General features: G+C 40.1%; 1 protein-coding gene across 1 annotated transcript in view; it reads right to left on the reverse strand.

Annotated features, from left to right (window-relative positions):
- Positions 1–12,749: 12,749 nt before the first annotated feature.
- The window catches only part of SMPDL3A (sphingomyelin phosphodiesterase, acid-like 3A), a gene marked incomplete at its 5' end in the record, with an annotated part of 12,834 nt that continues 971 nt past the window's right edge, over positions 12,750–24,612 (reverse strand). Inside the window, 7 exon segments of the mRNA XM_010294581.1 lie at positions 12,750–13,339; positions 14,501–14,625; positions 16,620–16,800; positions 18,032–18,210; positions 19,476–19,572; positions 22,561–22,705; positions 24,138–24,351. Of these exon segments, the coding sequence (XP_010292883.1) occupies positions 13,028–13,339; positions 14,501–14,625; positions 16,620–16,800; positions 18,032–18,210; positions 19,476–19,572; positions 22,561–22,705; positions 24,138–24,351 (1,253 nt within the window).

The following is a 24,612-nucleotide window of genomic DNA, read 5'->3' on the forward strand; positions in this document are numbered from 1 at the left end:
GGTGGCTCCCAGCCCTGGCTCCAGGGCTGGCCCGGAGCTCGCGCGCTCCCCGGCTCAGGCGGGGGCAGCTGCCCGGGGCCGCGGGGGCGGAGATGAGGGTTATTATTAGCTGGTGGAAGAGGGGTTCGTGAAATTGGGGCTGGCGGGGGAAGCAAGCACAGGAGGAAGAAGACTGAATTCGTTTTGTTTCACAGGATACAAGGCCAGGTCTCCACTGTAAATCAGCACAGCCTCGCTGCCTTCAGCGGCAGATACATTCAAATACGAAGCAGCACAGAAGGCGGTCCGTGATGTCGGGTAGCTGAAGGCTGTTTAACTCTACAGCTGTTGTGCTGTTCCTTGTTGGACAGTCAGTAAGCTAAATGTCTACTAACATCTGTTTAAACAGAAACGTTTAGGCAGTGGGTTTAAAAACAGTTTGCAGGTTTTTGTCATCTTATGACATTTCATTGTGCCTAAAAAATATTCACTATTCTTAAACGAAAAAAAATAACAAAAACCCTTAGTCAAACTTTGGTGATTGCTTATGATTGACTTTTCAGTTTTAATTTTGTAAATTAGTTACATTCTCATAACTAGAGATATGTTGCCAGAGAAAGACACTCAATAGTTCTCACGCTTGTTGTGAGATCTCAGGAGACGCCTGACATAGAAAGGTCTTACTAAATATTTGAGGTTCCTTCACAGTAGAAGGTAGTAAATACAGGGTATGTGTTCGTTAACTAAAACTTGTTAACTAGCTTTACATTTTCAGTCTTCGTTCTGCCTTCACTCAGCCCATCAAAGACTGACTCCTGGGGTGACACATCCAAACACTTCGTTGCTCACAGTTAGTTACAGCCTCTTGACAGATCCAGGGGGATGAAAAGCAATGGAAGTTTGCAGCTTGTTTTCAGAGGGGCAAGACACTCAAAGCATATAACCAGATTTTTCCAAGAAAACATTAGACCTTAAGTGAAAGGGGAAGAGGATGAACGGAAAGAATTAAGAACTTCATGTTGTCCGAAACATCTCTCACCTTAAAACTGGATCAACTTCCGAAGTACCAGTCAGCTTACCTTTCAGATGCAAATTCCCAGGACATGGTATCATTTAAACTTGCATAATAGGTATCTGACAGCATGCAGTTTCATCCTTTTAAATGCCTTCCAGAGTGTTGAGGTTGAAACGTGCTATATTTAAATTCAGTCTAATTAAAGATTGGAAATTAATTCGTTAATTGTTAATTATAATGGAAACAAGTGCCCAGATACTTGATCTGCATGCCTTTATACTCATTAAAACATAGAGTCAAAGTACAAATAAACAGTAAAGCCCTACTAAGTAAACCCATGCTTATCACCCAGCAACACAAATATTCATTAAGAAAAGCCTTCTCCTCAAGTTTTTCATCAGCTTTTTTAAGTGCTTCCAAATACGTTTGCAATCTTTCTATTACAGGCCATTTCCCAAAAGTATTCAGGTATTTCTGCAGCTCAGTGACACAAGCTGCATGCACATAGAGTGTAATGAACATTTCCATTCAGGAGATCAGAAGTTGCCTTCTGGGCAGTTCAGTCTCTCATTTCCAGGTATTGGCATTTAGAGATTGACACTTAAAAAATTAAGCCGAAACTGAGATATTACAGCAAACCCATGCACATGCACCCACTCGTACATTCAGGGTCTCTCGCTCTTTACCTTGCTATATGTCACACATGCACACACGCGCGTTTATGACAGCAGGAAATTAATGCAGTGGAGGGACTACAGTTGCACTAGTAAAATCAGAAATTAGAAGTGCTTGGAAAATGAAAAGGATTTCTCTATTAAAAAGTAAAACCAAAAATAAAATAGCTGGAGAATTCCGTAAGTCTGCCACTGTAGTTTTTACACAAAATGGAGCGAGGGAGAGGAATGTCTGGGGTTGATTTGCTATTGAAAGGAAATAAAAAAAAACAAAACACAACAAACTAGAAAATTGGAAAGTCTTCCCCCAAGCAGTTTTCTTTGCTAATTAATTTGTCTTCATCACCAGACTTTTTTCTTTTCCTATAACAAGCTATGTTATAAAACCTCTACCTTTTTGTTCAAGGTACTTTTAATCTCAGGGCTTTGCTCTTCACTACTGCTAGCTAGCAAAGACTACAATTAACACAAGGTGTTACTTGCAGCCCTGTGCTGTTAAGATTCTCGTTAAGAGTAAGCAATTTACAGTTCAACCTGATTTTACTTTACTGCCAGTAATTCCTTGCCACCTTCCAGCCATGAAATCTGAAAACTTAACAGCAGTGACTTCTCCAAGGCTTGAATCTCTAGTCCTTTTCTGGGGGTTATCCAAAGCAATGGCATCTCTTGTATTTCTCCCCTTCTTTTTTCTTCTTTTTCACCGGGTACCTTATTTACTATTGCTTGAGCTATAATTTTTAACAACTAAACACTTCAAGCAACATACAGAAAATGTGTCCAGAGAGAAGGAAGACAGGCCTGTGAGCTGTCATGCAGCTTTGTGTATATCTACTTAGTTATCATGCTTACAGTTGTCTTCTGTTACTGTTGTAACAATATTTCCTATGCAAAAACTACCCAGTTGTGATTCTGATGGTGACTGAAGAGCAGCAGAACAAAACGGAAGACTTTGAGAACAGATTACATTCAAAGAAACCACAAAAGACTTAAATAGGGCACTATGCCACTTGTGAATCCTGGTTTGCTGTGGTAAAATTTGTAAACTATGTTAAAAAAAAGAAAGAGAGAGAAAAAAAAGTAAAACCTTCACAGTCCTTCATATGATTATGTGTTTGGTTGTTTTTGACAACAGTGGTTTCTATTGCTGGGGAATAAACATTTCCAGTTCCAGAGAGGAAACCCTCACACTTTAGAAAGGCAGAAGAGGCTTTTCATTCTGCTGCGAGATGCTGGGTTTTGTACTTGTTTTGTGTGTGGGGACCCAAGCTTTCATGCTGATGGGGAAGTAAAATAGTTCTTTCTGGAGTATTTTATAAAGGACCATCAATCATTCCGGTATGAGTCTGAAGCAGAAGGGGAGCGAAGGAGAGGTCATTCACAAAAAAAGTTGTGTTTCAAGCCGCACAACGAATGGAGAGTTGACTGTGGGAAAAGAGATTCCCATTCATGCAGACCCTGAACTTGGCCTTACAGAGCAGATAAGGGCTGCTTGTGCCCGCAGCGTCCTCTCGCTGAGGTCTCCCACCTATAAAATAAATCCTGTAATGAAAGCAGATCACCTCATAATGCAGTGCTGGAAGGGGTTGATTCATCTAATATCTCTTGCTTACAAATGTACCGTGGGGTTACCATAGTTCAGGCAGCCTCATTAAAAGCGGTGCAAAACACGCAGAGCCTGAATGGAGACGAAATAAAGGCCCTATAGATGGCTGTTACACATAATCCATTTGTTACTATGCTTCAGGCAAACAAAGGAGCACATTGTTTACAGAGCTGCTTTCTGCCAGCAGCAGGACAAATTCTTGTATGATTCCAGTGAATATTTTACAACATTCAACAAAATAAAGTGTGTGCCCTCTTCATAACGCTAGTAATTCATAACTGGGAGAGGAATGAAGGCAGAATAGAGAGAGAGAGTAAAAAAGTGAGATCAGGTAATTAATTGCTCTACAGGGAAACTGAAATTCTTACTGTTTCTGAGCTCCCAGAGACCTGCAATGGAAAAGAGAAGGAATTTTTTCATTATTTTACATGCATTGCATATGGTATATATAAAGTTTAGAATCTATTCCCTAACCACGAAATTCAAGTGGTTTATAATTTTGCATTCCAGTGGGTGACAAAGTCTCACTAAGTTTGGATAGACAAAAATAAGAGGATATTCTTGAAATAAATATTGGCCAGGCACTGAAAACCCCAATGGCAGGCACTGAATGAAGCCATCAATTTAACAAGTATAGGACCTGCCCAGTTACACAATGAAAATGTTTAAAATAACATTGCTATTTCTAGTTCTACATTTGGCATATATGTGAAGGCTTCTTTTTTTCACCCTAACAAATTAATGGAAAACATAGTTTGCAGTATATGTATTATCTGCTTTCTCATAGCCTGGGTTAAATGATGTAGATGCGGACTTCACCCTGACCTCACCAGAGCTGCACCAAATTCTAAGCGTGCCAACCGAGGCATCAACCTAGCCAATTGGCACCGCTTAATTCACATTTTTCACCACACCTGGCTTTCTTGTCCAGGAACTATGCCTTCAAGTGTACGCTCTCATCGCTCATATATGTGAACCAAACAAAATTCCTGAAGTTGGATTTCTTAAAAGACACTAAACACTCCTTATGCTGGCGTAAACTGAGAGGTGGTTCTTATGCCTAAGCAAAGGGAATGCGTGGAGATTATTCTTCAAGCTGAACATGCAATATGCCACACAGAGCTAAACCCTTGGCAATTTAAGGATAGGACACTGGTCTGTCACCCCACGCACACACATACAAAGTGGCAGAAAATTGCATCACCTGAAAACCAGCCTAAGAAGGGGGGTTCAAAGACGCAGTCCAAAAAAAACCAGCATCGTGAGGCTTTGTTTAGCAGCAGTATAGTAACAGTCATCTAACTGCAGCTGAAGCCAGAGATTTTCACCTCCCCTGGTCGTGGTATGACTTACCCCCGCTTAGAGGCGAAGGGGCAGGGTCTCCCTCAGACAGCCTTAGCCCTCCTTCGGGAGGGGAGGGAAAGCAAAGCCGAGAGACCCTGAATGCACTTAGGGGCCTCCAAAGGAGCCAACGTATCTGCAAAGGAAACGGCGCAGCGTGAGGCCCTGCCTGTTCTCTTTGTCCCGTGGAGAGACGTGGCAGCAAACCGTGGCCTGGTGTAAAGACCTGAAGACAGGACTAGGGCAGATATGCAAATTCCTGTGGGAAAACATCCCCTCCGAGGCACTGAGCAGCACTGACATGTTTTCACATAAATCATTAGGTAAGACGTGAGTCTATTTTCCGTCCAAACGGCACTCCGGAAGACGGGGGAAGCTGAGGGCCACCCCTCCTCCATGCACAAACAGCCACTTTTGCCTCTACGCAGCTGATCACACAGCGAGTGCTTTTCTGTATAATTATATGAAAGTAGCAAATATGATGAGGGTATGGAAATACTTTCCATCCTAAGGCGTGTATTGTTTGTGTAAATACTGACAATCAGGATACAGGAAGAGCCACGGTCAGATTTCCTAATTATTTATTGTTCTGGGCAGTTCCCAAAATTATTTGAGGCGGCTGTGTGGTGTCGTGGGCGGCTGATATCTTCAAGAATACAAACTCCAGTGGGGTGGATTTCTGCTGGGAGGGTCTTACGGACCCAGTGAGTAAATGCAGTGAGCGAGAGGGAACTTTTTGACAAGTTTTCATGGCTCAAAGCTTAATTGCTGGCATATTCTGAACAACAGACTCCACTGAAAACTTGAACTGATACTACTCAAAAAAATAACAAGTAATAGCTGACATGTAGCAATTAAATAAAAGAGGAAATATGATTCAGTGACAGGGAAAAACACGGGGTAACTTAAAAACCCCGAGCTGGGAGATGGGCTGAGGAGAGGGGCGGTGACCGCCCAGCTCGCCGCTGAGAGCAGGGAGCTGGTGTTGCTGTAATGAGCAGAGGCACCTACTGAGCAACCAGCAGGTCTCCAGCACCAGCGCCCACACCCGATGGAAAGCCACCGGGGTGCGCACCGAACGCGCCCTCCTCTCCCCGCTGCTCCGCCAGCCCGCCTCCGACCCCCTGCCCAGGCAAACTCCCTGCTCCTGCTGCTTCCCTGACTGACGGGACCGAAGAGAAAACGTCTCCCGGTGATAGGAATCCCTCCAGCCATCCCTGGAACCTCACACGGCCGCAGGCGCTACGAATAACACACCCCGCTTGCCCCCCGTGGGTCGCTCTGAGGGGAGCGCTTCACCCATACAAACATTCAGCAACAGCCTTCAGCAGAAAATTCCCAGAATCACATTGGATGGGACTGTGGGCTGGCGGCAATGCAAGTGATTAATGGGTCCTCTGCAGAACAAAACCTCCTCAGCTCTGTCACAAGATAGTTGCTATGGTTTTTTGACACCGCTTAGCAGAAATTTGCTTTGGCTGGGGAGGGGCGGGGAGGGGATTGGAGGAGGGGAGAAACACAAAAATACTATAGAAAAGTCCTCCATTGTACACTGGCAATTATTCCGAGCAAAATCCTGTGCCTGTCTAGAATTTCAAGCTCTGTATAAATACTTTCAATTAGATTAAAAAAAAAGAAAACAAACCCAAATGAGGAGACTTTGTTAAGAATAGACAGCTTGAAACACGTCTTGTTAGCTATCAACAAAGTCTGTTACAAATGTTGGAAGGTTTCAGCTAGGTTGATGTAAAAACAACATCAAATATCCCCTCCTGTGAGACTAAGTTAAATGTTCTTTGCAGTGACTCAATTAAGGCTAGGTAAAATGCACGCTTCATTGCAATCAGCTGCAACAACATCAGAATCTTTTAGCAAGATATTTTACCAAAGTCTCAAGTTTCAACTGGTTTAAAAATGCTTTGTGGTAGATGGCAGTTTTCAGAGGTGAAAAATATTCTAATATATGGGACAAGCTCTGCCTGAAGCGTGCAACAAAATAGGAACAAGAAGTTGGCCAGGGAAGGCTTTTCCAAGTGTCTAAAAATGGATGCTTCCCATTTTATAAGGCATAAAAACCCAAAGCAGCATGCAAGAGCTTTAAGGTACCCTACCCATCTGGAAGAAAAGTCTTTCTGCATGTATTTTGAGCGACACAACTACAGTCTTTTATCACCACCCCCACTTGAAGGAAGATCCTGCTAGACTGAACACTGGAGATTGTGGGTTCAATGATTATAAGAGCCTAAAGAAATTGCCATCCTTGAGCAGCCTCAGGCATTCCTAAATTGTCTTGTAAAGTCCAAAATCCGCAAGATGCAGAGTGCCCCACCTCCCTAGGAACACTGTATAAGGGTTGTCCATCTATAGTCAACAAAGATCAAACCAGAAGACCTGGGAGCACAGTTCAGCTGGGTTTGTACGCTTAAGTCTGTCAGTATGTATTTATGCGCTGTAAATCAGCTCTACACAGGCAAACATCCAGGGTAGCTTGGAAGGAGAAGCAGGATAGCTGTGTTATCACGTCACTCTGGGCTACGGTGGAACCATTTCAGGAAAAGCAGTATATGATACCGCTACTCTACAGCCTGCTACCTGAGTCTGCTTGTTCAGTTCCAGGCGGGACTGCATTATATCACACAGAAATATTTTGAAGGTATTTTTGAAAACCCATTCATGAATCTTAAGTAGGATTATTCATTACTTTATTAATTAATTCATCGCTTCACTAATTTCAGTGCTCCAAAGTGATACCAGCTGGTCATCTGGCCCACACAAACTATCAAGAATCATACATTATACAGGACAGAAAAGCTGCTGCAGTGTATCCATTGGCATGTAGTGTGTTGGACAGGCAAGGTGTCAAACTTCATAGCGTGTGGGAGAAGTTCTTAGGAATTGCTTAACATTTTTCAGTGGAAAATGCTGTGTCAATATCAGAATTTTTATATAAATGTAATGGTTCCAATGAAAATTTTAATTTAGAAAGTTGTTCAGTTCCAGGGTAGGAGGAGAAAGGATAGTCAACACCATGACAGATGCACAGCAAGTGCTTGAGGGGGAAGGTGGCAGGCTCAGGTGCAAATCCCCACGTTGCATATCTCCCTGCCTAAAACCTCAACAAGGTCTTGGTTTTATTCCAGTGGCAGATATTGAAATCTCAGGATGCTTTTCAGGATGGGAAAAATGTTTTTTGCCCAGCTCCACATCTGAAACTTCTCCAGCTTAATTATTCCTGATGTCTGAGTGGTTGCTTCAAAATCCAACAAAGAATTTATAGGGTGAGAGAACAGAATGTCCAATTTTCTTATCCAGTGCAAGCTGGAAGACATGATGGAGGAATATTTCAGTAACATGTTTGACAGGTAGATTCAGATCACAACTCGATAGAAATGCAGATAGTAGATGGAATTTTCTAGCCAGTGTTTCAATATAGCTCTACCACTGGAGGCAACATAAGTTACACTTGAAAAGCTAGAATTTGGCCACCTCTCTAAGCACGGCGGTGCTCTCTCCACTGCTTCACTAAGTGCTGGGGGCTGGGGTTTGCCATATTTCCAGTGGTTTTGCTTTCAACATTTTTTGGTTTTAAGTGACTCCCTTGTTATGGTGATTTCAGTCATTGACCTACTGCATCCTACTTGTGACCACCCTGATACCTACTTTAGCAGGAATTGATGTACGGTGTTCAGCAGCACACTGGCAATGTTCATTCAGTACCTTTGCCAATCCTACAACCACAAGAAACTAATTAAGCACACATATGATGGTTAACATTTTTCGTTATTTTTTCTCTATGTGTTTTCTTTTAATTTCTACAGTTCTGATATTTCACACACAGTATGGAAACAACCTTCATTTTACACTAAGCTTCTTTGCAGACCAGCAAATAACAAAACTGGTAGAACTCGTAGGTAGAATGTTCCTACAGCAGAACAAGAAAGCTGGGGCTGACAGATGACAAGTGAATTATTTAAATCAATATTTTCTTGTTGAAAGCTGTAGTGGTAAGCAGATAAAGGCTAGTCTTCATCTTTTGGAAAATAAGGAAGGAAAGAAACTGATCTTGTTTAGACAGTTACAGTCCCTTTCTTTACTGACATTGTCACAGTTCCTCTTGACTCAGCATGAGAGGGACTTCCAAGAGGCTTTATTCTTAGACCGATGTGACAGCTCGCCTTCTTGAGATTGCTGTTTCCAAGGAGGGAACTTACATGTCAGTGTTAAACTAGATACTTATCCTTGAAGATGCTATGTGCTCATCATTCATCCATGCAGGAAATGGACCACAAGGGACTATATGTACTTAGTCACCTATTTCTGTCTTTAGACAACTTAAGTTCATCGCTTCAATTTTACTAATAATATGTTCATTCACTGCCCATCTCCTCCAGTCATTTCAATTTCTTCAGGCTGGCAAGTGAAAAACAATAGAAATGATGAGATCACATCCAGAGACAACTGAGTACCCCAGTCTAAAGCAATTAAGATTGGCCTCTGGGTGCACCTTCACTTTAGTTTGGATCAGGAGCGCACCTTTGAACAAAGTTTACTGATCATCCCCCCTTACTGTGCTTTTATTCATGTTGCAGAGTGCTCTGGGAGAGTGCTCTTTCAGATGCTATGCAATTGGCAGCTGCACTTCAAGGGTACATCTAACGTCCTCCAACTGCTCATGAAACGTGCAGCAGTCACATCAGCTCCTCAGCACCAACTCTCCTGTTAAAGAAGGCACTCCTATTAGGCTGCAGTACCTGTTAATGTAGACAAAAGCTCAGACAGTTAACTCCAGGAGAGAATGAAAGCACAGAAACTAATTGGAAGGAGACACAAGCTTGCTTAGGTTTCCATCACATCCCTTTTCTGACGGCTAGCTGAGCTGGTCTCTCAGGTTCAGTACTTAAAGGGGGCTTATAAGAAAGATGAGGACAGACTTTTTAGCAGGGCCTGTTGCAATAGGACAAAGGGTAATGGTTTTAAACTAGACAGTAGGAAAAATTTCTTTACTGAGAAAGTGGTCAAGCATTGGAACAGGCTGCCCAGGGAGGTGGTATAGTCACCACCACTGGAAGTATTCAAAAAATGTGTAGACGTGGCACTTCAGGATATGCTTTAGTGGGCATAGTGGTGTTGGGTTGATGGTTGGACTTGATGATCTTAAAAGTCCTTTCCAACCTTAATGATTCTGTGATTCTGTGATAAAAGAGGGCAGATTTCGACTAGATATAAGGAAGAAATTTTTCACAGTGAGGGTGGTGAGACACTGGCCCAGGTTGCCCACAGAGGTGGTAGATGCCTCATCCCAAAACATTCCAGGTGAAGTTGGACAGTGCTCTGAGCAACCTGATCTAGTTGAAGATGTCCCTCCTCATTGCAGGGGGGTTGGACTAGATGACCTTTAAAGGTCCCTTCCAACACAAACTATTCTATGATACCTTCCATAGGCTCCAGTTCTTCCCTGGAGGTGGGCTGAGACCTGAAGCTACCACAGGGTTCAGGATCCATCAAGTGACATGGCCTCTAGGAACCAGCAGCCATTTAATACCCAGACAAAGTGTGCTACATGGCAGTACTGCTACAAAGAAGTAGTAGTATTTCCTTTAAAAACTACCTACCTTCAAAAACTAGAAGTCCCAGAATATTTGAGAAATGACACTGTTTATATGACTCAGGCTTAATTGTAGATCAATGAAAAGCTTTTTACTCCACTAGGTGGAGTAATTTGTCTTTCTGTCAAATGTGGGCTTACAACTATTCCCCCTAATCCTTGATACAATACGGGGCCACAAAATATCATATGAAAAGTGAAACTGGAATCTGGTCTACAGGAGTCAGCAACTTTATCACATCATGCCTCTGACGTTTTTGATGATTCCTTAAAAAAGCTTCTATCAGGAAAGGTTAACTTAACCTTTAGAACATTCCTAGATCCATGAAGGAATAAAGTAGGAACCCAAAACAAAACTATCGTGGTCACCCTCTATTTCCCCTTACGCCCAGGTGCCATCTAAGCTGTTCATGTGATTTATCTCATGCTTTTTACAGTGTAACATTCCTAGAAGCTCTCTCCTTGAGTTACGTCTGCGTTACAAGACGATGCAGTCAAACATACTCCTGGATCTTTCTTGGCCAGTTATGCTTGCACTTGCATGAGTATAGTTACATACAGGAGAAGCAGAGAATGCTAGCCTGCATAACAGGGTGTATCTTGGAGGATATACCCTGGCTAACTGTAACCCTGGTGGATATATCTCTCTGGCCGAAACAAAAACAACCTCCTTGGCTGATACCATCCAACTCTTGGCTTCAATTGAAGTCCAGATTAAAAAAAAAGTATGCCTGGATCATAGCTTGGTATTTGGACATTTGTAGGCATTTATTTGTTCTTGCTCACTAAATAACATCTACTGACACAAATTAAAAATAAATAAATAAATCCAGGAAGCAAGATGCCAAACAACCCATCAGCAGCATAGAGTTCTCTAGCTGCTAATCTGCCATGCGGTTCAGCTCTCCCTAAACTTCAGCAATAAATAAGTTCTTAACGGAAGAATACAACTAAATAATTTTTGTAGTATTTCAGGATGTCTTGTGTAGGTATTAAGCTTAAACAGAAGTCGCAGAATTCACAGAAACAAACCAGTATAAGAAAAAGAGGCAGTAGTTCAAAGCACAAGACTGAATTAACAAAACCCATCTGGCAAGCTGGAGGTAGCTCACCTATCCTGCCAGCTGCAATTGCCCTTATGCTATCCACCCACAGCTTTGCTTGCTTGCCCTTGGAGAACAGATATTGGTAACAGCATTTTTTAATGAACAAACCCATGAGAAACACAACCAAGAAACACATCCAACACAGAGGGAATCTTTCAGTGCTGAAACTTTCTGGTACTTCCTCACAGTCACAGTCTGTACAGAACCCACTTTAATTCAGGTTATTTACATATCCAGACACATTAAAGATTAGCCAGAGCAGATAGCTCTAAAGAGTTTACATGCCCACCATACCCTCTCCAAGTACAAAATTTAAAATACAGGACTGCCTACTGTGCATTATTAATGGCATTTCTAAACATTAGTGCCACTGGAGGTTTTGTTTCTGAATGCAAATTTACAAAACCAACCATTTCCCCTGTGGATGACTGATGCATGACAAATCTGAGGTATCTGTGTCTACAGTTGTGATTACTACAGACTTGGAAAATTTGTCCGGAAATATTCTGCTCAGTATTTCAAGCTTGGGTGGAAACAGAACCAGAAAGTTCCTCAACAGCTACAGTAAAGGCTAGCAAACAGCAACTGGATTTGTCTCATAACCACTTCTACAGTTCCAGTTACTCTGGAATAATACTATCTAGAGTACGGTCTCTATGGCATTACGTTGACCAAAGGTTCCACAGGTATAGCTCTTGATGTGACAGAAAAATGGGTAAAGGTCCTTCTTGGTTATACACACTAGATAAATGGCTTTCATAATACTATCATCTTGTGCACACATTTAATCACAAGAAGAGGAAGAAGTGGTCTGCACAGTTGTAAATTCATACATGTGATAATCTTCACATCAAGTGCTAGAGTGCTCTATGAAAAAAAGAAACCTGAGAAACACCATGACAAGTGCATGTTTACCTGTTCTGCGCAAAGAATGTATATGCTATGTCTAATTAGTGGCATTGATCAATTTAAACCTGATTTATGGTCTGCTGCAAAATCTCATACCAGGAAGCTCCTTGACTGCAGTACCAATGTACATAGTTCTATCACAAGAAAAAAAGCACTTTGTGCTGGGCACATACAACCCCCCTGAAAAAATCCATTAGGTATTTACAGGATGGAGGTTTGTTTTCCATTAAGTCACTTTCCTGCTGTTGTTAGAATATGCCCCTAAACAGAGGTGGGTTTAAGGGGTTAAAGAAGAAAAAGGAAACCTGGCACAGGGCAATACCAAATACTGGCATCACACCAACAACATAACTGCTCTCCAGTCTCAGTAAATGTGGGTTTTACAGATTTCAGTTTGCAAATTGTGACAGCAGATGGTTGAAACCTGCCCCCATACAAATCCCATGCCTGAAATGGCATTGTCTACGTCTACACACCCTGAGAAAAGAGACTTCAATTTCCAAAGAATTGAGTTAATTCTGTACCCACATGCTAAGATGCCTTGTACAGAGGGTACAGGACACTTGAAACAACAGCAAAGTATCTGGCCACTATTAGACAGCCAATAAACTTTTATTTAGATGTGGAAGGAAAACATGTTTACAAAAAGACAGACCTAGGGAGATTTATTGCTCCTCTGAAATTCAGGTATGTCCCACAGGCTCCCTGTCAGCATGTCAGTGCTTGAGCAGAAGAATGAGCAGGTTCTTTAAATCACAGGCTACAGTCGGTATCAGCATAAATTACATGGAGACTTCACCTCCACTTTGCTTCCCGATTGATACAATCTGTGTATGAGGAGTAATCCAAATACTGGATTGCACATATTTGGCAGGTCTTGCACCCCTCTTCACAGACAATGGTTTTGTCATAACTCACAATGAAGTTACTGTAATACTGCTCAAACAGTGTGCTGTGTGGCACAGACAACTGCTTGGCCATTTCATATAGGCTTTCTGGCTTCAAGTCTTCAACGCCGTAAGCTTTAGTCAGGACGTATTCTAATTTCCAGTTCGATTCATTTTTCTTGTTGGCATCTCTGAGGTCCAAGTAAAACTGCCAAAGATCCTACAGTTAAAAAAAAAAAAAAAGAAAGAAAAAAACAGGCATGGCTGTATTGCTTTCTTCCCTGCTTCATTAAGTCTCTAGAGTGATATATTGATTAGGAAGCTGTCACTCCTCATTATTCACAACTGAATAGAAGGTCACGTCCCACCCCAAGAGCTGGGCTTACACCCAAAGCTGGTACTTGCCGTGCGGTAACGGTGGGGGGATGGGGAGGAGAAGAAAAAGGAGCCACAAAAGGCAGCAGTGGCAGTGTTAGAGGTCTTTCCTGTCCGAACTGGAAACCAAACTCCACTATGCTCATGTCTGCTTTAGGAGTGGGGCAAAAGGGTGAGAATCAGAAGTTTCTTTTCTGCGGGCACTGCTTGAGGGGCAGGATGGACAGAAAAAGAACAGCCCAGGGAGAATTTAAGGGAAAGGGAGAGATGGAGATGCAGGAGGAAAATCTGCAGAGGAAAGGAGCAGCCTGTGTTAGCACAGGTCTCCAGAGAGAAACCCCAGTCCCAGTCAAGCTGCAGGATGCATTGTCACTGAACTCAGTGAGGTCAAGATTTTACCCTGAAGTACAGAGAGAAAATCCAAGTCATTCAGAGCCAAAATAATTATACAGGATTCACTTTATCTCCAAAAATCACATGAGACTACAGAAGTATTCTATTTTTTTCCTTCTAAATTTAATCTGTAATTTCCTATAAAACGTATAAACTCTATATAGGAAGGTATAGATTACAAAAGATATCACATGGTTAAGAGTCCTTTTCATCTGCTCTTCTACACCCTTTAGAAGCATTTCATGGACTGCATCCCAAAGCTCAGGCTATCACCAGCAAACAACACTGGTATGTAAACAAGACCAGGATTTAGGTGAACCTTTTTCACCTTTGCAGAGCTCCCTGCAAATAGTTTTAGGATTCTGCCCAGAAAATTTCTGCCCGTCTTTGATTCTACATCGTAAGAATATTCCATAGAGGACGAAGTACTGGGTAGCCCTGCAGGCACAGAAAGACTGACCAAGTTCTCTTTCAGATTTGCTCTGGCTGAAAAATAAGAGTAAACACCAAAGTTCCACCAATAGCCATAATACTACAAAGGCTCACATCTCACTGCCATTTTTAATGGCACTATATTTAAAGTCTTAAACTATGCTTTAAAATCTTTTCTTACCAGTAAGCTATAATCAAGAAGATCGTATTGATACAATCTGACACCAGGGTTATTGGACTCCATTTGCCATACATTCTTCACCGGGGTTACAGCAGGTGCCACAAACAAGGAGTTTATTGGCTTTTCTGCAGGAAGAGGGAAGGTGAGGGAACAGTTTCCTTTCAATCATTTCTTTCTCAAACAAATGTTTTTGTAAAGAACCAACACGGCAAGAACCGACTGTCTTAGGTACAGTAGCATCTTTTTCCCCTGGATTACCTATATCACTGTGAACTCCTCCTATACTTCCACTGGACAGACCAAAATCTGTGCAAAATACCACAATACACATTCCGGTGTGTACCAGTTAAATTTGTCTATATTAGAGGCTTCCCACCACTTCAGCTACCTGTGCAAAATGGTCTTGCCTGTATGTAAGGTTTCTGTATTTTGCATATTTCTGCTCAAGAAATATTCAAAACTTTTAGTTGCTGTCCCCATGCTATATTTTACATGTTGCCTGATCTATTTTTCACTTCATGTATTTATGATGTTATTAGAAGCACCAAGGTATCATCACCTGACCCTGACTTCACTCACCTAGACTAAGCCAGCGCCTAGTATGTGACCACCAACCTTTACAGCAACTGAAACATGAGGATGTACACGGATTTTAATCAAATAGAATATGCAGGTAAGTATATCAAGAGGTTCTCTGTGCACCAAAGAAGCAGCCCTAATATTCCTTTCTCTGACAACATCACAGCAGTGAAATCACAAGGTCAGTCTCCACATATGAGCAGAAGTTTTGAAAGCTTGAAAATGAGTAGATTCTTCTGGAGAAGATAAAACTGAGCTCTGTATCTCAGTACACTGATGTTGGCTGCAATATTACATTTATCTTGAATTCTCTAAAATTTTGTCAAGAGGAAAATGGCATGAATAGAAGAGACTCTAAAACTGTATAGAGAAGCACTAACTGTGTTTAGTTACATGCAATTTCACTGTTTAAATCTTGTCAAAAGATAAAAAATTATTAAAATAATTTAGAAGCAGTTACTTGCACATGCAAACTGTAATGACAAGGCACCAAGATCAGTCTGTCCTCGGTGAAATCTGCGGTAGAGGTAATGATTTCATGCATAAATGAGACAAGGTACAAAAATATGTAGGTATAAGACTGCCTTGAATACCATTTAAAAAAAATATTAAAAGCCACTTCTTTCACTAGGGCTGGATTCCTTTCTACTGGAGATTAATTCCATGATAATGCCATGTAAAAAGGCATTTATAAATCATTATAAAAATGATTTATAATACTGTTACCCCAGTCAGCATGTTGGGCATCGCTTTTATGAGTTCATATAAAACATAGGTAAGGAGCCAATTAGTATTTGGGTATTTTAAGCAAATAGTATTTTAAGCAAATAATTTAAGTCCAAAGCAATGGACTTCTCACCGTTCTATGGTACAGACACAAATATTTAACTGGTTACTTGTCAGAGATCCTCTGTTAGAGATGTTAGAGTGCTCCATACAGCCATGCCCATGCTTAAAACTAAAGGATTTCAAAGCAATAAACAAAATTTTCAAACCTGGGTGCTTTTCTTGAAGGGAAATTAGCTGATCTAAGAGATGCAACAGGCAAAGACTTTCTTTCCCCTGCCTCCTGCTTACCCTTATCTTAATTAACTTTGAAGCAGCAGGGAACTCAGCAGAGAGGCACAGTAATGATGCAGGAAACACAAGAACATAGAGCATGTCTAGCTGGCCTGAGAACATTCCCTTTGACACATTACACAATAGCAACTGGCCAGTATAATTTGCCCGTGTCACTGAGAGAGCGGAGAGGAAAGACTAGAAATTCTTGTCCAGGCATAAGCATTCATTAAAAAAAAACAGGAAGCTTAGGGAGTCTCTCCTGACTTCAACAAAAAAAAGAGAGTCTGCCTTGCAAGGTTCTCTTTCGAAAAAAACTGGGAGTGTGTGAGGCTTGAATTCTTGTAGATAAATAGCAGTATTTCCCAATTGCCTTTTTCAGTTATTTATAACAGAGGCTGACTAGTAAGAACAGGCAAGAAAGTATTAATTTGCTTTTAATCAAGAAGAAAAAGATGAAGGATTCAACAAGCATCATTACCTTCTTCATCCAGGAGGACCATGATACTATCTCTATGCGTATGTCCAAAAAACTGCCCCGCGATAACACTACTGTATTTGCGAAAAATCTTTACCAGTCTCTCATTGTAATACTCCCTGATAGCTGTGGTATTCCTTGCATATGGCAAGTATCCTATTGGTACATGTCCTATTATATATACCTAAGGAATTACATACAGAAAGAACAATTAGCACCTTCATTTGAAACTCATACTTTTAGCTGTAACTTAGAAATGGTTACCACAATTTCATAATAATGCTGTCTTAGAGACAATTTCATAATAATGCTGTCTTAGACTAGACAATGCTAATGTCTTAGCATTCTGAAAGCTAAAAATCACGACAGTTTTGGTACACAAAATACAAACAATAAGAATGTTTGAATTTATAATGAGAAAAAATAAATAGGGTTCTTTGTTAATTCAGTATATTCTTTGGAAACAAGTTCCAATAAATCTATGTGTGATTTTAGGCCAAAGGAAAATTTGATCAATTATTTCAAATGACAAAATAAGCTATTAGGGCAAAACTTATGATTTGGCATCTCAGGGGGATAGTAAGAAAAACATGTTAGAACATTAGAGAGCCTGCATGGTCAGAGAGTCACTAGATCATAGAAGAACTGGTTAAAACCCCTCTGTCTGAGGTTGAGAGTTGGTTCCAACTGCACACACCAGCTAATATGCTGCAGGGTTTTACGAGGAAGGGAAATCTCTCCTTTCTCCCAACTGTAATATAGTATTTTTAAAATTGCAACACCATAGCACAACGTAAACATGTTCCAAATTAAACACTTCCTCTGGTCAGATGATGATCCAATCCCTGCACGAATCTATCAAACACGTGCCAACAATTTATAACTTCACTTCCGAACCTGAGTATTATAAGACAATTTATAACACTCAAATCATAGCAATTGCTGCAGCTTGGCCAAGTTTTGTGGTTGACAAACTCCCTTCTAATTTCTACTTTTGATACTTGTAATTACATACAGATGTAAATGAAATATGCTAGCTTTTTGTCTCAGGCCAGGGGTGCACATTTTAAAATTGAAGGCTATGATTAAAGAGAGTCAGAAACAAAAGTGAAAGTATTAAGTATTCTCATCCTGGCTTCTACAGTATTTTACATAGTAGGAAAGAAAAGGTATTCTACTGAATAATTTGAGAAACTGCATTCAACTATTTTATTAATTGTTGTAGTATAATGTGCATATTCAAGGACAAATTATTTAAAAAATGAAATTTTTATTTTGCAACATTTTTTTTGTCAGCATTAACATTCTTCTAGAATCACGTTTATATTTTCATTGTCTCTACTTCTTACTTCTTTTTTCTTTTCTTTTCAAAGTTTAAACAAATTATGCTAATGGGTTCTGTTCACAGTCCCTACCTTTTCCTTCTTTTGTGAAGAGGTTTCTAGTATTCCCTCCAGCCAGGCAAACTGGTTGGCGGGGTCAGTGATATTCACAGTTACATTGTTGGGGCTGTAATATAAATTTGTGTTGAGACTGATTATCCTAAGTAGTTGAGAGCTATCACTGGATTCAAACAGCTGTGTGTAGAAGCCACCTGTGAAAATAAGACCAACATTGTCTGAAAAATGAAAGGCTTCAAAGTACAACTTTAGAATGAAAGTACAGCACTGACAAAATACCCAGCCTTACTCCTTCTAATAAAAAAGAATACAGCATGTTTATTCAAGCCATGCATCACCTTATCACAACAGAACATCTTAAGGAGCTGTTTTAGTAACATTTTAATAGAAGTTGACAATTTTTTATGAGTTCTTGACTGTAGTTGCATTTGTGTTTATTTGACAGTTTTCAGATGCAATTATCCAAGTGACACACAAAAAGTGCCCTGTGACATTTCTTCCACACTGAGGGACGCAGTAATTGTTAAAAAGTCCACATTTCTTGAAATACTGCAAACATATATGTTCCTCCAGGAAGAACTGTTTGAGTTTAGTAGCCTTGTACTTTGAAAGTCATTTAACTTCAGACTGCAATATGATAAAAAATAAAGATCACATTTTTCAATCCAAGCTCCTTAAACTCCCCATGGCATGCAGAGCTTCTTCAACGGGTGCAATTTCATAGTTCAGAGACTTCACTGGAAGCATGGCAACAGAGCTATAACAATATACCTTAACTTAAGGTCTGCCCCTTTGAGTTTTATTTTTCCTATTAGAGTTTCTGCTTCCACTCTTACCCAGAGTTCCTTCTCATTCAGGACAGAAAACACAAATTAAACTTCCAAATCCCTAATGTTTGAGTGGATTGGAAATCGGGTTGAACTTTTCAGACCTTTGCTAAAAAGAAAAATCATCATTAGGATATCAATATCGTCCCAGTTTGGTAAGTTGGACACAAATATGACGCAATCAACAGTATAATCACCAAGACTATGTGCTATCATAACTTGAACAAATATGTGCCTATTCAATATGCTCTGAGATACATGTAGTATCAAAACAGAAACAACATTTCATTTTTTTACAACCAAATTTAAGTCTTCTTGTGCATCATATGCCTTTATCTAAAAAGTATTATGAAGTCTTGAAGGCAATAAGGTATTTCATATGCATTGGTACAAAGCCAGTAATACCACACGTGTTACAAGAAGCAATAATTATTGCATCAGAAGAGAATAAATGTACCCTGAAGATAAGCATTGCTATTCAAAAAGACAAGTAACTTCTTCCAGGAGAAGCATTACAGATAATCCATTGTGCTGATTCATCCTACAAGATTTAGCTAAACAAATGGGACAAATCTATAGAAACATTAGTTCTCTAAGCCCTAGCTTTACAATGCATTACTGGCATATTTTACCTTTTCTGAAGGTATTGATTGCTTCATCAGTTAGCCAAGGTTTCCAGAAATCTGCTACAGCATTGTAAACTTCACTGGTAGTTACAGGAAGCTGATCCTGTAAGAGAGCAGAAGTGACTAAGTCTTTGCATTCAGGCACACAGGCAAAAAAATCACTAAATTATCCCACTCGACCTCTCACATAACATGTAATTGTATCCAGTCATCACCAGGAGGAACTCAAGAAAGGGGAAAAAAGAAATTCTGAACATCCAGTATTGCTTATCAGGAACAAATGCCTAAACTTAGAACTGACTGCACGGCCTTGTTAATGATAATCTAATGCCAGAAATATTTCAAGTCTTAGGAGCACAGCAGAGTGGAAAACCATATGCTCTGTTAATAAAGATATAAACTGAAGATTCAAAGTCTAAAAATAAAGCCTCCTGGAGGAAAATCTTGAACATAAGCTTCTTTTACAGAAGTTGATTTTTTCAAGCAAGTTGGGGTTCATAGCAGCTCCCAAAAACTCCACTACAGCCCTCAGAAACAGTCTGGTGAAATTCACAAATATTTCCATGATACCCTGTAGTTCTAGTAACAAAGCATTTAAAATGTAGAAGAAATGTTTTGTCAATGTTTTCTCCCACCAGCTCTAATTAGGTTGTAGCAGTCTTCAGTCTGAGCCCAGCACTGCCCAAGTGCCACAGCCTGGTTAGAGCCAGGCTCTCATCGAACCCTGACAAGAAGATCCCAGCTTGTCCTTGCCTTTCCTAAAATATTTGCTTGGGTTCTTGGTGCTAGAAGGAAAAAAGAGAGGTCGAAAAATAGGAACAGCATTACAGTGCATGTTTTCTTAAACATAAAATTTGACCTTTCTAAGATCTTTGAAACTAAACATACGCTATTAGAGGCTTAGGCACTAAGCCTCTGTCTAGGAGTAGTGCAATCAGAAGTCTGTTCAGGCATTTGTTGCTTGCGGTGCACAGATACCAGCCATTAAGAAAGCTTTGAGCCATACCAGTTCAGCCAGAGCTAACAGCCTCTAACAGACATAGCAAAACCTGATCAGATAAGAGGCCGTGTTATGGACTGAAGGACTGAAGGTGGTTTGGACCCAGGCATGGCAGTGCTCTGCGCACTTGCGAAGTAGACAGCAGTACAGGAATTTGTGCTAAGCAGGGGCAAGGATGTGAAACAAGGATGCAGGAAGACCGAGGTCACAATATACGATCCGAAAGTTACCCCAATGCTTTATTAACCTGAGTAGTATTTTTAATAGGCTCTGCAAGAAAAGTCACCCAAGACCATTACATTGTTAAGAGTGACAGGTCAGAACACAACAGAGCAATAAAATTCTTCGGTGGGTGGTGAGCACGCAGCTTTCACACTTGCTCTGGAACAGCCTACAGCGTGTGGCTTGCTCCACGTCGCTTACAGTCTATGGGACATTTGCCAAGCATGTCCATATGAAAAGCAGAAATGTCATCAACAGCAAAAAAAAAAACAAAACAAAAAAACCCCAACAACCTGAAATGGCCCCACAGTGAGGAATTTCTGACCCCATTATCTTTTTTTCAAACAGTTAACAGAAAAGTGTGTCAGTTCTGCGCATTGGTGAAGCCTACCGTTTCAAAGCAAAGTATCACAGAAACACTCCTGTGTGGTTTTGCGCAGAGAGAACTACAACAGTTATTCCAATTATCAGCCTGCTTCAAAATACTATTTGCTGCTCATCTGCCCCTCCTGACCATCTTTTTTCTATCTCCATATTTAATTTCACAAACAAAACTCATTTGTTACAGTCTTTGTCTGCAATGTAGACAAACTGTATACAGGTTTTTTCTTCTTTATCAAAGGAGACTGTTGAATGACAACTATTGTCTGTTAAGACTTTTTAAAAAAACAAAACAAAATGAAAACACTGACTGAGACTTCAGTTAAGGTGTTATTTATCAAAATACTTTAACAGTGGTTTCTGGTGAACCAACCTGTCCCCATGATAAGCTGAAGCTATACTACCAGAGTAAGAACACAGGAGACTGAAGTTCCAGCTTGGTTTGTGCACTCACGTTTCCAAGATATGTTTAGCTCTTATTTTGCCTCTCACATTTCCCTTCTTCCTCTCTGAGTGCCCCTGTTACTCCCTGATTTGGGAATAACTAACTCCAGCAATGATACAGGCAATGATACAATCACCTACCACACCAAGATATACCGATAGGCCTAATGAATCACACAGAAAGCCGGAATAAAAGTCTTTGGGGGTGTGAAGGGGTGTTACTGAATTCTCATTATGCATTTCAAACAGAATATTTCAGTTGACCTGCTCCACATCCCTTCCAGTCCTCTCAGATCGAATGACAGAATTTGCTTCTTGGTCCTGTGTGCTGCCAGATCAACCCGTAATATTCTTTAAGGGATACATGAAGCAACTGTTTACTTTTGAGCTATGCCAAGAGCAATATTCACAGAACACTGAAAGTAAAAAAGCACTGTCCTCAGACACAATGGCGCACATATACAGAAATATTCACATTGATGATTCACTACGTGTCCAATAAGGAAAGAAAAAAAGACGTATTTTTAGTAATAGTGGCAAAACTATGGGAACAGTGAAAAAACTCTGCCATTGGTCTGATAAAAAAAAAAAACAACCACCAGTGACATCAGCAGACAGATTTCCAGTTGGCCTTGAGTCCTACCATGGGCTCACAGATCCATTAAGGACGTCATTTCTGTTAAGATTAAGTTACTGTAGACACATGCACGACTTACACAGCAAGAAAAAATAATAAAACATGAGACCATGAGACCTGGTGGTTCTAAGCCACGAGGAATGATTAGCAGTAAATTTGCATGACCTCAGGCAATGCACAGATTTTACCTGGCATCAAAGTTTGCTTGGGTAACTTGACACAGAAAGACATGTACTTTCTGTTCTTGATTGTAACTATTTATAATTTTAAATGCTAACTGGAGATTGTAGAATACTGTTTCCAGAGTAACTGTTACACAAATTTAACATTTGTTTTTCACACCTGCTTTCTCAGGGGTTAGGAACACACTCAGTAAGATATACAAACAAATTTCTAACTTGTTTTACCTGTGGCCAGTAGTCATGATTGCCCAAGGCCGGGAAAACCTGAAGATCTGGAAAAAAATCACGAATTGTAGAACTCATATTGCCAATGATGCTAATGACCAACTTTGTCGAGAGTTCTTCTACAGGAACATGAGGAGGGCTATCTCTGAAAAAGAAAAAGGATTTATTAACAAAGGTTTATTAGTAACATAAGGAAAGGCAAAAAATTCTGCAAACACATCTATATTCTAGCATGTAGTACTACTATAGACTCTCTAGTTACATAGAATTGCCTGAAAGGCTCTCTGCAAAGGCTTTTTTTAAAAAAAACCTAACAAGTACACTGATGTTTATCCTATGATTCACATTTATTGTAATGAAGAATTCTTAAAAATTACATTAATTCAACTCCATCATTTTGAGATACTGTGCAGTTTGGGATATGTATCTTCTGTCATCTGCACAAACTTATAACTTTACTGTTGCCCTTTGAACAACATCCTGTTGAAAAAGAAGTACGGTAAGGTAAGTGAAATAAATTAATCACTTGTCTTTACATATTCATATTTCTTAACACCCTTCCCCCAGCAAAATCAAGTGACATAACATATACAACCTTTCCATTGACAAACAAACTAGTTCTCACAAACACTCAAAGATACTAATCTCTTTGATAAACTATGCATTGATGCATACTATAAAAAATCATGTGACAGTACAACAGAGAACTTTGCTGTGGCAGAAGGGTAAATTAATAGTATCTTTTATGAACACCTGGAAAGTAACAGGGCATGGTACTATCAAGCTACTCATACACCTCCCTTTCACACTTCTTTCTCCAGTCCCACAAAGCCTCACAGGTAACACCTGTGTGAGAGAGAGAGTATTGTTATGCCCATTTTCTAATAAGGAAGACTGACACAGAAAAGGTAAACATTTTATTTAACAGGGGTTCCAAAATACTGCGATGAGAGACGATGAAACCCCACTTTCTTTAGAAGCACATGCAGCTATAAGCGATAGTAATGAAGACAGACACAGCATCTATGACACTTATTCTCCCCCACTAGCCCCTGATCTAGAATTCATACAGGCACCAAACTTGAATGGTAACTTCATACACTTTTTTAAAAAAAACACCATAACCTTGATTCTAGTTACTTCTTACAGAGGTAACAAATGAAATATAGTTCTAGATAAATAAATAAATTAATCTTCTAAAAAGGGATGCACTTTGGATTTTGTAGGTCTTAAGGCCATTAAATCTAACACCACCCATAATAATTCATTCCAATCAGTTATTCCTCTGACCTTTCTTTTTGTTTTTTCTACTTCCCACCCTCCCCACACCATTTCTATTAACAAACAGTTCAACAATATCCAGAAATGATTACAGAGATCAAAATCTGTTCCTGAGGCCTTATATTCCCACTCCACTTTCACTTATTAGCCATCCGGACAACCAAAGGGACTACTTCGAAGTAGTGAGATTAGACTAAACTCAGATCTGTTGGTACAAATATGAACTCATGAATTACTGCACTACATGGTTATCCAGCTGCTAAAAGCTTTAACTGCAGACTGACCTGAACACTTACCCCGTCCAAATCATGAATGAAACCTGTTGTTCTGAGTCCTTCATGAATGCAAATGCTGACAAAATAAGTTGATATGGAGAATCACACAAAAAGTCTCCAAAAGGGCCTGGGTTGGAGGCATTTGCTCCTTTGGAAGAAGAACAAACTTTGGTGCGATCAGGGGTAATGTGGTAAGTCGGATCTAAATGTAGGTCAGATACATGCCAGAACTGCCCTGTTTTCAGAAAACAAAGATTGAAGAAAATGCATTATTTGCATTTGAACTGGATATACATGAGTAATGCCAAGTTTGCTCCAGTTTGTATATGCTATCCCTCTTTCAAATTTTGAAAAGGAGAATAAATTTAATAAATTGTTGATTAGCCTGTCTGCTAAGCGTGGGTAAGTTCTGCATTCCTGATGAGAGTCCTTCACATAGTCTGCTTAGAAAAAGTAAAAACAGAAGCAGAGGCACAGGTTTAAGCTATTCAGCAGG

The sequence above is a fragment of the Phaethon lepturus genome, unplaced genomic scaffold (assembly GCF_000687285.1).
Source record: "Phaethon lepturus isolate BGI_N335 unplaced genomic scaffold, ASM68728v1 scaffold41589, whole genome shotgun sequence".
Lineage (NCBI taxonomy): Eukaryota > Metazoa > Chordata > Aves > Phaethontiformes > Phaethontidae > Phaethon > Phaethon lepturus.